This window comes from Primulina huaijiensis, unplaced genomic scaffold (assembly GCF_012295235.1).
Source record: "Primulina huaijiensis isolate GDHJ02 unplaced genomic scaffold, ASM1229523v2 scaffold43303, whole genome shotgun sequence".
NCBI classification, from domain to species: domain Eukaryota; kingdom Viridiplantae; phylum Streptophyta; class Magnoliopsida; order Lamiales; family Gesneriaceae; genus Primulina; species Primulina huaijiensis.
This window is the reverse complement of record NW_027360471.1, coordinates 24,285-37,328: the sequence shown is the minus strand read 5'-3', so window position 1 is coordinate 37,328 and position 13,044 is coordinate 24,285. Positions and strand designations below refer to the sequence as shown.

The 13,044-nt window shown below is 34.7% G+C and overlaps 3 protein-coding genes across 5 annotated transcripts; 2 read left to right on the top strand and 1 right to left on the bottom strand.

Annotated features, from left to right (window-relative positions):
- The first annotated feature begins 1,016 nt into the window (after positions 1-1,016).
- On the top strand, positions 1,017-6,785 carry LOC140970032 (uncharacterized). 3 transcript variants are annotated; one of them, XM_073431580.1, is made up of 7 exons: positions 1,017-1,165; positions 1,309-1,396; positions 2,363-3,754; positions 3,837-3,915; positions 4,382-4,689; positions 6,020-6,118; positions 6,417-6,785. In XM_073431580.1, exons 3-7 carry the CDS (start codon positions 2,459-2,461, stop codon positions 6,570-6,572), a joined length of 1,938 nt encoding a protein of 645 aa, XP_073287681.1. In that variant the 5' UTR covers positions 1,017-1,165; positions 1,309-1,396; positions 2,363-2,458; the 3' UTR covers positions 6,573-6,785. The 3 variants fall into 3 exon arrangements, with proteins under 3 accessions (XP_073287681.1, XP_073287680.1, XP_073287682.1); XM_073431579.1 differs by having other exon boundaries at positions 1,309-1,410; XM_073431581.1 differs by lacking the exons at positions 1,017-1,165; positions 1,309-1,396 and adding an exon at positions 1,423-2,246 and having other exon boundaries at positions 2,355-3,754.
- A 1,068-nt stretch (positions 6,786-7,853) lies between these two features.
- Positions 7,854-9,119, bottom strand: LOC140970029 (uncharacterized). The gene has a single exon (XM_073431577.1). It carries the CDS (start codon positions 8,811-8,813, stop codon positions 7,854-7,856), a length of 960 nt encoding a protein of 319 aa, XP_073287678.1. The 5' UTR covers positions 8,814-9,119.
- A 1,798-nt stretch (positions 9,120-10,917) lies between these two features.
- LOC140970027 (uncharacterized) lies at positions 10,918-12,813 on the top strand. Its single transcript, XM_073431574.1, has 3 exons — positions 10,918-11,340; positions 11,822-12,045; positions 12,565-12,813. The coding sequence occupies exons 1-3, from the start codon at positions 11,062-11,064 to the stop codon at positions 12,653-12,655; spliced, it is 594 nt and encodes a 197-aa protein (XP_073287675.1). The 5' UTR covers positions 10,918-11,061; the 3' UTR covers positions 12,656-12,813.
- Positions 12,814-13,044: the final 231 nt, after the last annotated feature.

Below are 13,044 nucleotides of genomic sequence, written 5' to 3'. Positions count from 1 at the left end.
CGTAAACGTACATCGAGACAGACAAGAGCATATACAATAAGCATACACTATGGATACGGCGGGAATACGTTTCGGATTTTTTTGGCAACACAATAAGCATTATGCAACACGTGAGCTAAATGTTGAGGCTTGAATGGTTAAGCAATTCCTGTTTTATGGTTAAATTGATGCCCATACCCAGGAAACAACGTCAGCTGGAACATAGGCACTTCAAGGGGCACAAGAGCATCAGGAACACCTAAAATGGGCACCATACGCCTCACTGTTAATGAGTCACCAGCTACTAACCTGTTTACAGGTAAAAAAGGTCAACAGGACTAATTTCAACACACAGTACAGTGAGTTATGAAATTTTTATTTTCGACAGCCAAACCTATCGCCATATGTGGAGCATAGATCACTGCATTGCAGCTGCACAGTTCCAGCAAAACTAGATCCAGCCCATTAAACTTTTGGGCGTACACCAATTTGAACACTTTCCCTCTCATTTCTCGCTGCTAAAAGATATATCTTCGAGGTAAACCATGTCAGGACGCAAAATCATTTTATAGCATTTAATAAATACAATAAGCATTACCTTTTAAAAATAAAATAAAAAAAAGATAATTATCTATACTATATTATTAAATGTGAGATCTTAAAAGTAACTACATTAAAAGATATCAAAATATATAATTTCATAATTATCATTCTTACCATACTAAAAATCTATTCAAGTAACTTCATATTTTAAATAGAAAAAAAATCTAAACAAAATTACTTTTTAAACCGAACAACTGTAAAAATAATTTTGTATTAATTTGTTAATATTATTTGATCAAATTAAAAATAATAATAACATATACAACGATCATTCTTTACTAGGTTTTAGTAATCACGGCTGCTTAAAATAATAGAATAATATTTGTTAAAATAATAATAATAATAATAATAATATAATATTAAAAATAAAAATAAGATATGGGAACAGTAAACTGGCAGCTTAAAATTAATAAAATAATAAATAATAGTAATGACAATGGACCGAGATTAGTATGCCGGCCGAAAACACGTTCCCGCCAAACGATGGCGCCAGATAAAACACCAACTATATAATCAATTTGTTACTGAATTCCAGCTCCTTCTCTCCCGATAAGCGGCTGATTTTCTGAGGCTTCGAAGAAAGGTGAGACCTGTTTCGATTTGCGTGTTTTTGCGTTCGAATTTGTTTATGCTTTTTAAACTTTCGCGAATCGGAATTTGGCTGCTGATTCCGTTTCTTTTTTCTTTCTTTCTTTTTTTTTTTTTTTGGTTTTGTTTTTTTTGCAGATATGGCGCAACGGAATCGAGAGATCTATCTACATTACTAGGAGGAGGACGCTGGGCGGTGCTTGAGTGCAAAGCTTAAATGACCTGGGTGTTTGTTTTGAAGTATTATTATATTATAGCTTATTTCTATTTCTGCAGAAAAATAGCTGCTTTAATGTTTTCCATTTCTGCTAGTGTCTTGAAATGTCAGCAATTGAGCTTGAAGATTTTTTTAAAAAATTTGTTTGTTAGTTACTGAATTTGGTTGCTTTGATTTTGACTGATGCCCTAAATCTGAAATACGTCTACAATCTTTTTTTATTTTGATCCAACGCCGTTCATCCGGTGGTGTAAATAAAAAATATGCCTGTTGTTTTTACTCGTTGAAAATATATCTGTCGAGGTTAGCTTATTAGCTTGCGTTTGTGGATATGAATTTGAAATCAATGAATTTCGATTATAATTTTATTGTGTGCGATAAAACAATACATCAAATATAAAATTTATAATTTAGTTGTTTACACATTATAATGTACAAATTACAACGTATTTCAAATGATACCATAATTGGGTGAACTTGAAATACATCGTAATTATAATATAATAACATGTAAGAGATGAATTTGAATTTTATAGTTTTACTTCTTTAAACAATAAAAATTCATTTGAAATTCATCAATTCAAACATAATCCGAGGCAACTGACGAAATGAATTGTGGTTGGAGAGTATCTGTGGTGTTTGTTTAATTTGTAGCATCTTTTCTTCTAATTAGTATCGTGAGCATCAGTCTTGAGTTTCAATTTCTGGTGAGTTTTCTTCAAGTGGTTTGTTACTTTGATTGGTTATGTTTCAAATGTTGGCGTGATTTTTTGTATGAAGGATTCTTTAGGAAGCTTTTCTTGTAGCACTTCCATTTGTTCAAAAGTACATGCCCAGATGTATAAAGTCACCATTGGAAGTATGTGTTTGCTTCAAATTTGTTTTGTTATGGTTTTTTTTTTTGGAGCAAGTTTCGGTAGTTATTTTCATACACACAAGCTTAACTTTGATTTTTCATCGTGATCAGATATTCAGATTTGTCACCCTTTTCTTGGAAATCGATTGCCGGTCCATCATATTTTTGCTGATTCTATTATGTTTATGAGGTAGCCAAATAGTTTTGCTGCAACAATGGATTCAGGCTATGATAATTTTATCCGAACTATTAGGAGTGACAGGGAAATAAAAGTTTGCAATATAGATTCCCGTAGAGAGCCAGCTCTTGCATTCAAGAGTCCAACTGAAGTATGTGAGAATGAAGAGGCCAAACGACTCAGACGACCATATATAATTTATTCACTCAATACGGTTAAAGATTCAATGCTTGACTCTTACCAAATGAAAAGTATAATGTCATGTTTGTCAAAGGCCGAAAGAAAATTACTTGAAATAAAACCTAGAACTGACAGCTTTACTCCATGTTCCGATAATGATATGAGTGATTTGGATGATGACACCACATTGGAACAGCTTAAACAAAGATCCAGAGCGAAGAGAAAGAAATTTAGTTACATTGGTCTCCATTCAGCTAAAGCTGATGAAGACGAAAAGAAACTGCAAGATGAATCTGACCTTGATGAGCCCCTTATTAGATTGAAATTAAAGCTCCCAAAGAACTCAAATGCCAAAAGAAAATGCGTGAATGGAAGTTTTCCAATAGCTTCAACCACTGCCTTTGCTGTAAAATCTGAACAGAATCTAGTTTGTGAAGACTCTCTTCCAGTCGGACACGAGACAGCTCCAGTTATTCATGTAAAATCCGAGGCTCCAGAAGCCAAACAATTAGGATACCAAAGCACATCTTTTGCAGACGATTTATCCATTGACCATAGTAAAGGATCGAGTTATTGTGGTGTAGTGTCGAAGAAATTTTTGGAGGTGGTTCAGAGTGAAAATAGAGAACCACTGTTGCCTGCGAATGAATGTCAAAGTTGTCTCACTAATGAGATCGCATATGATCATTTGGAGGATATTGAGCCCACATGTATGGCTGTTCCATTGGACAGTGTGGGTGTCAAGGTAGAAAATCTAGATTTGAGTTGTCCTGAGTTTCTAGTTTTGCCTCCAACATTTGAGACACGAAACGAGGTCGGAAGGGCACTTTCTTGTAGAAGTGAACCTTCCGAGGATTGGAATTCAGACATGCTTTGTCAATCCATCATGGAAGAAATACCACACCCAAGAAACAGTTCTGACATTAAAGTTTCTGATGTGGCTGCTGATAATAACGTTGGTGACATGGGACTTGATCGTGAAATCAATAATAACCTCTCAAAGGAGAAAGATGAGCTGGACTTTCCAGAAAAGCAAAATGATTATCTGAAAATACAGGAATCATCTCCAGAAAACAAAGCTTATGGTGGTTCTCATGTGCATTCAACTCCAGGGCAACATCAGCATCCTGAAAGGCTCCTTTCAACACGGAAGGTTAATATAGTTTTTTGTATGAGATTTTCGGTTTCAATATACTCGGTGGAACCATTTTAAATTTCATGATTTAAATGTTCAGGCTATCTCTCCATCTACTCAAGAGGAACTGTGCTTGGCGATGGAGTCAATTGAGCTCTACAATGATGCTAAGAAATGCAGTAAGCGAAATGCACAATTGCTCTGATGATGTATACTCTGTAATGTTCTGGCATTATCGGGTTGAAGAACTCTGTTTTATTGAGTGGCTTTGGTTAAAATAGAGCCATTTCGGAAGACTTGCATGTGAAGCAAAATTTTGCATGACACAGTCATTTTTCCAGGATTTGAAATGATTTTATATACTCTGCAAACATAAATATTTGATGTTTGGTGGCTTGTTTTCAGAATAAAGATGCACATAATGCATTTCATATCACAGTATTTTCTTTTCTCAAGCTCCTTTTTTTTCACCAAAGAAAATTTTAACTTTCATAACAATAGCATCTTTTGGTTGTCTTAAGAATGTAGTTTGATGATTTACACATATTAACATTTGGAAATTTGTCACTTTCTACATTCTCTTTGTAACTGAGAAGAATGCTTCATCTCTAGATACCCATCATTTTAATTTTGATGTTTACACAGGCCTTGGGAAATTTAGCCGAAGAAAAGTTGTTACAAATCCCAGAAATATCATACAGAAATCAAAGAAAACCCAGTGCAATGACAAGAGTTCTAGTATTTCACGCAGTCTACCTAACCTTAGTACTGGATGTACTTCCATCAAATATTGTTCTGAAAGTGCTGTTGTATTCTCACAGCAGCAGATGCATGACATTGAGTCACTTGCCATGAAGCTAATGAGCGAGTTGAAGTCCATGAAGGACATTGTGGAACAAAAATTACTATTCGAAGCATATCGCAATGCTTCCTTGAAGAATGATACAGATGAGGTATTTATGCTGCATTTTTTGGTTCTTAAGGATGTGTCGCTCTTTGTTACTGCACTAAGCTTCAGTTTTTAGCAACTTCCATTTCTGTTGTTGATTCCAAATGCACACTAGTTACCATGCTTGAGCTCCTGGAAAATTTTTGATGTAGAATAACATGTTATTTGTAATGATGTCTAACTTGAAATTAGGAACTCGAGTTTCTTAAAATCATGTGTATTTTTGGAAATTTTTTAGTGGATATTACAAATATGAAATTACGTACAGATTAGCAGTTTATGTGTCAAACAGAAGTTTAAAATTTCCACCATATGGTACGTGTACGAAAGAGATGGAACCTTCATAATTCTTGCCTTGTAGTTTAGTTTTCTGAATATGGTTTTGGTCTTCAAATGGATCCGCTTTGTGAGTGAAGATAGACTGTCATTGATCTCTTGTCATCCAGCGTCCTTGAGTTGAACAAGTCACTCCTTTCAGTACATCTCTCTTCTTGTATATGTTTATTCATGTGACAATAACGACCATATACAACAAATGTGAAGCCTGAGAACACCTAGATCTACATGGAAGACCTTTGACGTATAAAAAACAATGGCAGAGAAGAGAACTAACTTTATCAAATACTTAATACTAAAGGAGTGATGGCTTACTCGAGAACACCACGCAGAACTGTAATTCAAATCCTTGTGCTTAAGATGCACCACTTAGACCTCTAAAATATTCTTATAATTAAAATTGCATCACATATGTCGTACCACTAACTTTTTGGACAGATTCATCAGAATTCGGGTCTCAAACTCTATGAATTAAAAGTAGGGTTGCCTAGACTTCTGGCAATCAAATTCTACGTTTCACTTCCTTTGAGCTCATGTAAAAGTTACAAATATTTCTCGAAAAGAGCTGTTTTTTCCTTCAACCTTGTTGAACCTTGATCTGTCTGAGTATACACAATGATGAGGTAACATTTGTCTCAATCTCACTTCCCTGCCATATTCTTCTTTTGAGCTAATGTGCTGGAGAAAATTGATTGACTCGAGCATCACTTAAAATTCCTATTAATGTATCCAGGGGGTTGGCTCTGGGTTCGAGATAATAATTTAAATCCTTAAATCAATTCAATGAGTTGTTCTTAATTTTCAATCTTCTTCATCAAAGATGGTCGGGCAAATGTGATATGAAATTCTTTTGGTGAACTATCCTGAAAAGTGTGATGCGTTTTAACTTTTGGATGTTATACACTTTTTAGATTCTGAAAATGCAAAAGTATCGCTTGCATGGAGCAGATACACACCCTTAGTTTTGGCATGATGATGTTCTTCTCATTGGTTGGTAGGTTAAACTAGTCATTGAAAATGCTACAAAAACTGAGGAAGCAGCGACAAAGTGGCTAAATATGATGTCGAGGGACTGCAACCGCTTTTGTAAAATAATGGTTTGTACCCTCTACCATGATTTTTTTGTTCGTACCTTCAATTCAAGTTTTGAAATTCACATTATGAAGTGCAAACAGTTTCAGGCGATCTCAAGCATTTAGCCTAAAACGAAACCGCTGCAAATTCATATGGGTCAAATTTGAAGTTTTTTTTTTAAAAGGTTATTACAAGAAAGCAAATAGGAGCATTTGCATATGTAAAAAGGCCATTATTTTGCTTTTAGTAATCAAAGATGCAGTATTTATACTCTTGCATTCAGATATCTTCTGACTTAATCACATTTCCTCTTTCTCTTAGAAACTGGCTCCAAACAACATAGATACTTACAAATATGCTGCCCCCAAGGAGGGGAAGAAGATTAGGTTTGCCGATGAAGCTGGCAGTGAACTATGCCATGTCAAATTTTTTGACGGTACAGCGGTGTCTCCTGTTTCTGACTGTATCGAACAGTAAGGCCATTCATTTTAATATAATGTTGTATCAATTTGTATGAATGCTTAATCATGCATGCATCTGATGTACTTGAGATTTAGAACTGAGAAATTATCTCTTGTGAATTCGTAATGTATGTTGAACAGTGCTGCCTCTGCTGACCATTATTCTAGGATATTTATTATTTTTTTCAAAAATTTCGCAATTCTTAAGTTTTTATGTATACATTCATTTATTATAAATCATGGTTGAAAGGTGATGTTTTGGGTGATCCATTCCCGTCTAATCCATCTTCCCTAAAGATTCTATGTTGTGTTGGTTATCCCTTTCCCCTGATCTCGTGTCTTTTTCGTGGTTCTGAATGAATGAAATTTCATGCAAAAAATAAATTGTAATAACAATTTTTTTTCTTTTTTCAATATTTTATGAGCTCATAGATTCTTCTTGTTTGTACAATTTTCTGGAATTTGGTTGCACCAAAATGAGTTTAACTTCTAAAAAATCAAACGATTATGAATTCTTAATTTGATTATTAGTTATGATTTTCTAAGCTAATGTACATAAAAAAATAAAAGATTGAAAGAAGAACGCGGTGGAAATAAAATGGAAATTCCTAAACATGATTTACGTACGTACAAAACCATAAATGATCCTAGAAAACATAAAAAAATTAACGAAGTTGATGAAAATAAATGCTGGAAACTGGAATGAAAAACAAAGCTTGAAATAGGAAAAACTTGAAATTGAACAATGAAAATTGAATGCTAAAATATGCAAATTTGCTGCTTGAACATTGTTTGATTGATGTGTTGTTGAGATCTTTTCTTCTGCCGATTTTATCATTTTGTTCACGTTGAGACAGTTTCTCCAACTCCTAGCTGCTTAACTCCCCACTTTAGGGACGTAAATGAGCTGAGTCGAGCTGAAGAGTACCATACTCGAGCTCGGCTCGTTTAAGGTATGTAAAGGCTCGAGCTCGATTCGAGCTTTTATCATGATACTCAAGCTCGGCTCGTTTTAAAAGTATTAAGCTTGCGAATAGCTCGAGTTCGGCTCGTTAATCATGTTTAACAAGTCTGGCTCGAGCTCGGCTCGTTAAGCAGACTCGTTTTCGAGCTCGTCAATCAAAATCATTTCAAGCTTGTTAAACAAGCCGGTTTTCGAACTCATCGATCATTCTTAGCTTAAAGGTCAACTAAGTTATGAGAATTTAAAGGGTAGACTTATCATTTTATAGTCTTTCAATCACTTCCCTTACACTTCAATTTCGACGTAGGAGAATACAAGTTATTATTGTTCACTCTAGTTCCATGATCCGCCAAACACTTCCTTCCAAATCTCTGTAAATGCTCCTATAATAACTTCATGATGCAATCTTGAATTAAGAGAAAGGAAGCTCATCAGTAGCTCTTCCAATTCTTTGGGTCGAAAAATCTGTTTATCCAGAATCATTTCGAGCATTGATGTCTTGAAATCCTCAAAGGGATCAACTGACCTCTTCACCACTACAAAACTCTGATATACTTTTCCAGATGTCATCTCTAGAACCATCCTCGGTGAAATCGTATTCTTTTCCTTCGACTCACCTATGGCCACTGTCATTCCATCATCTTTCCGTTCTTTTGAACCAAAGCGATTAAATTTTCGTGCTCTTACACTTTTCTGCATCATCTGCTTCTTTCTTCGATTGAGGGGTTCCTCCTCAATAATAGTTTGTAACAGATAATTATAATTATGGGATGAGTGGGAGCTCGGAGGAGAAGAAAATAGGTTGTCTGTCTCGTTGCTATCGACTGATGTAGTAGTTGTATTGATGCTAGCTATTGATTTCTTTTTCTTGGTTTTTTCTTCTCTCTTTTCAATCCTGGAAGTTGCATATGGACAAACACGCTCTTCAGAGTCACTTGAAATAGGGGAGTTGTACATTTTCTCCTTACCTTCTCTTCTTGTCTTGGAAAAATCCTGTGACGAATATTCATCGTCGATCATTCCATGCATTGTGCATGGTTTTGATTGACATTGAGACTCGAACGGCGCTATCTTTGACGTTCCGATGTTGCTTCTGGACTTGGACTGATACGGTGTAGATGGTGGAGGAATAGGATAACCAGGGTAAGGAATGTCAAATGACTTAGAATTGACAGTGGAGAGCACGTATGTAACAGCAGGTACAGGGTTTTTAACCGATGAAGTAGGATTCTTCGGTCGACAGATTTGTAAGGAACTAAGAAAAGAGAGCCGAAGTTTAGTACCTTTGGCCATTTCTGATGCCAAGATAGAATAACTAGAGTATCATTTGATACTTAGAACATATATGCCATGTGACGCTAGATCATGTTCACATATATAGACTATCAACAGCACACACAACACGATTAAACCCGTACAGAAAAATTGAATAAGAATATAGAGCCGGCAGATGTTTATTGATATATTTACTTGGCTGTTTGCAACTCACCAAATCTTAGTGATGAATGAGGTTTGAAGCTGATAGGTACAGCGAATTCTGATATGTCATTTAGTTTGACCATGTCCTATCCTAGTTTTGTTAAATTATATAGTTTTGGAATATGCTTTGGATTTTCAGTAATTTTAAATATATATTCAGCCGTTTTAATTACTCTGAATTGAAAAAGTCTTCAGAAACTCACAACCAGACAGAAATAACCTGTCATAACCACAGGTTCTTTATCACGATGATGATGATTACTGTGTCAGTATTGGGTTTTTATTTTTGTCAAATTTCATTCGTGTGTCTTGTCAATTAAGAAGACAAACACTATAATTTGCCGATGTCTATCACAGGACTAGTAATTTTGGTTTATATAAACTGTTGACTTGGTCTTCTCGATTTTATCTTCTCCCTATTTAACTTCTGAATGGTTTTATTATTCGTCCAGGATAAAGGTTATAGTTGCGAGGCAGAGACAAAAATAATTGCAAACACAAGCAACTTCCCTTAAATCCAGTAAAAGTATTTCAAGTCGTGTTTGGGTTTGAGGATTTTCTTTGAATAAGAAAAAAAACTTGAAATGATTACAAAGTTTGATGATTTGAAATGTGTCCACACGATTCGGAGAGAACTGCTTTCTTGAAGCTGGCGAAGCTACTTGTTTTTATGACATGAATTTCAAATACATTTCATAAAATGGTTACACTGTCGATATAAATCATGCTCAAACATTTTCGTCCAGATATCTTTCACGTATGTAACGACGACAATCATATATCTGTTATTTAATGAATGGGTTCAAAATTATATCTTGATTCCTATAATATCTCAATAAAACATCTTACCCAAATCCATAAATAATTGTACTAATCTGCCACTTAATGAGAAGAGAACAATATTAATCATAAAATAGTTTGTGGCCTTGAACAAAAGACACGTTACGTAGTAGAAAATTGGTCTTTGGTCCTTTGGAATCTTCATCTACTTGTTCTGTCATAACTTCGTAATTCGTATAGAATCATGTTTTTTCTCAGGCTAGAAACAAGTTTGTTATATGTTCAATTCATTTTCATGTTCCAGAGTCCACATTAAGAAACTTTAGACTTGAAGGAAAATGAACAAATATGGATAAGCATTTCCATTCTATAATTTATAGTGAATTGCAATAATATTTATTAAATTTCTTTACCTTTTTAATACAAACTGTCTTCATCGTTATTGTTATAATATTTAATTCAGGCTAAAAGTCCTACAAAATAAAAAACAGAACGTACAAAAATGTCACATATCAAACCGCGTAAACAACCACATTTCTACGCTGATCCAATTTTTTGTCCAAAAATCAACATTGATTTTATATTATTAACATGTGAAATGAGCTAAATCAAGAAAGTCACGAACTTATTAACGTGAGCATCTAAATATATTTTAAAAGAGTAAGTCTCGTGTGAGATACTCTCACGGATTTATATTCGTGAGACAAATCGATATGATCGATACCTTGAGAAGCAATATTTTACATAAAAAAACAATATTTTTCATGAGTTAAGTCGGATAAAAAAATTCATCTAACAAGATTGACTTGTGTACTTTCTCACAAAGTTTTTGTGATTTTTAAAATTAGCAAATCCTCCCAAAATGATATTAAAAATATAATTATTTCATATTTATTTAATTAAATACATAAATAAAATCTATTTTTTAAATATAAAAAGTATTTATGACTACAGACCCCACACCGTCGGTGGTTGGTTTTCCGTCTTCAAATGGCCATGCCATATTTACGAATGTATCCCTTAAATACAGCGACTCTTGTTCCAATTTGAGCGAGTAGGAAAAAATATTAAATAATTATAATAAGAAATAAAAATGTATTAAGGGAACCCAAAATATATATCTCCAAATTAATCAATACATGTACTGTTCAGGAATCCAACCAGCCAATTTAATTCAATAACTCGCTTAAAAAATTTACTTTTTTCTGCTTGAGCAAGAAAGCTGAACTGGGATTTTTTTTGGAAGTGTGGCTGATTTTTACCATTAGCCCACCCAATAAAAATGAAAGATGAAGAAGCCCAGACTCCTCAATTAACTCCAAGCGGCAGCTGTAGCAGTAGCACAAGTTCAGCTACAAGTTTGAGTTTCAAGAAAGATGGATCAGGTTTTGAGGGACTGTTCGGGAGAGGCAAATACAAGTTATGGGCTTTGGCTGTAATCATTTTGCTTGCACTTTGGTCCATGTTTACTGGCTCCGTCACTCTGAAATGGTCTGTTGTTGATCTTAAGAGTTCCTCGCTTGAATTGGACCCCTCCATCCATGGTGATCTTGATGTTTTGGTATATAGTTTTATTGTTTTTCTTTTGTTATTATTCTTGTTTGTTAGTGTTTTTGTCTAAGGTTTGATTTTTATTCTATGGGCTTCGTCAATCTAGTATCATCTGCATTATGCAAGTGTAGATATTAAGTTTTGATAGATCTAATGATTTGCGCATCTCTAAGTTAGAGATTTCAGCTTTTGTTCGAAACTTATATTGTAGACAGCTTGAAAACTCGAGGCCAAAAATTTGAGTTGTTTTTTAAGGAACGGAGAAGAATCGAGGCTTTGAAGTTGAGACTAGTGGTTGTTTTTGGGTGGAAGCGAACATTATAGTTATAAATTTTAGATTTTATGGTATGGACTTGAACTGGACAACAAATTCCTCAACAGCTCAATGATTTTACCATTTATATATGTATTTGCAACACTTTCTTGATTACTTAGCATAATCTTTTGTGATTGGTAGAATGTGTGGTTTCATGTGTTGGAAAATTTTGTAGGATGTGGATGAAAGGGAGAAGATGGTGAGGCAAATGTGGAACGTGTACAAGCATAGTAAGATTGTTAGGCTGCCAAGATTCTGGCGAGACGCGTTCGGGGCAGCGTACCAGGAATTGACCAGTGAGTTACCCAGTGTGCAGGACACAGCACTCTTGGAGATTGCCAAGATGTCATTCGGGTCGAGGATGTCATACGAGCCACCTCCACTTCAATCCAGCTCTAGGTACCTGACATCCTGTTCTTTCAGAGATTAATATTTGGAGGATGTGCTTGAATTTAGATTAAAAATGTAAGCACTAGTCAAGTTATTGACCCACCCGTAGCATCCTTCTAAGAAGTTATACCTTCCGCTGTGTCGATTCTTGGTGAGAGTATCAATGTTCATTCGAGATAACCAAACGTAAAAAGACTTGTCTATCGAACAAAGAGAACTTATGTCAAGCCAATTATTTGATCGCTGTTGAATTCTGACATGGTATACGTTGGATTTCACATTTTCATCGTTCTATTTCTCCATAACGCAAGCCAAAATATATCGGAAAAAATGTTAGGCCGACCGCAAAAGCTGTAAAAAAAAGTAAACTAGAAACCCGAATTAGGACACTTGTCAGCAGCTTGCCAGTTTTTTAGCATGGTTTCCTTCCATAGTTTTATTGTTACTCTCGAGCATTTTTTTGGGAATTTTAGAACTTTGAAAGATGAATACTTACAAGACGTTCTGATTCATTCCTATGATAAACAGGGTATCCAAGAACGAAGAGACTTCAAAAATGCAGGTGGGGGAAGACAAGAAGCTAAGCAGCAGTTCTCATACATCGAAGTCTCAGTTTTAGTAGTTAGATTTCATGCAGCTGATAAAATTTCTGCCTTACGTATTTTGCATCTTAATTGCGAAGCAGTGAGATGAATTACATGTTATGTTCCCTCTTATCATAACTCGAATACCAATTAAAATTGGTAGAATACCCTATAACAAGTTTTCAATTCCTTATGAGACTGTCAATTTCCTTTTTAGTTAATCAGTTTGGATATACACTTTCTTTTTTGGCAGTCAGATTAGTCAAGTCTAAGGACATGCCGCATTCAATTTCATTTTTATAATTTATCATCATGAAAAAATGGTGGTTGAATCGGCAGAGATAAGGACACTGGACAGCCATTATTTCTCTTAAAATAATGAGATTTTAAATGTATTTTTTTCGCTAATTTGGTTAGATATCTC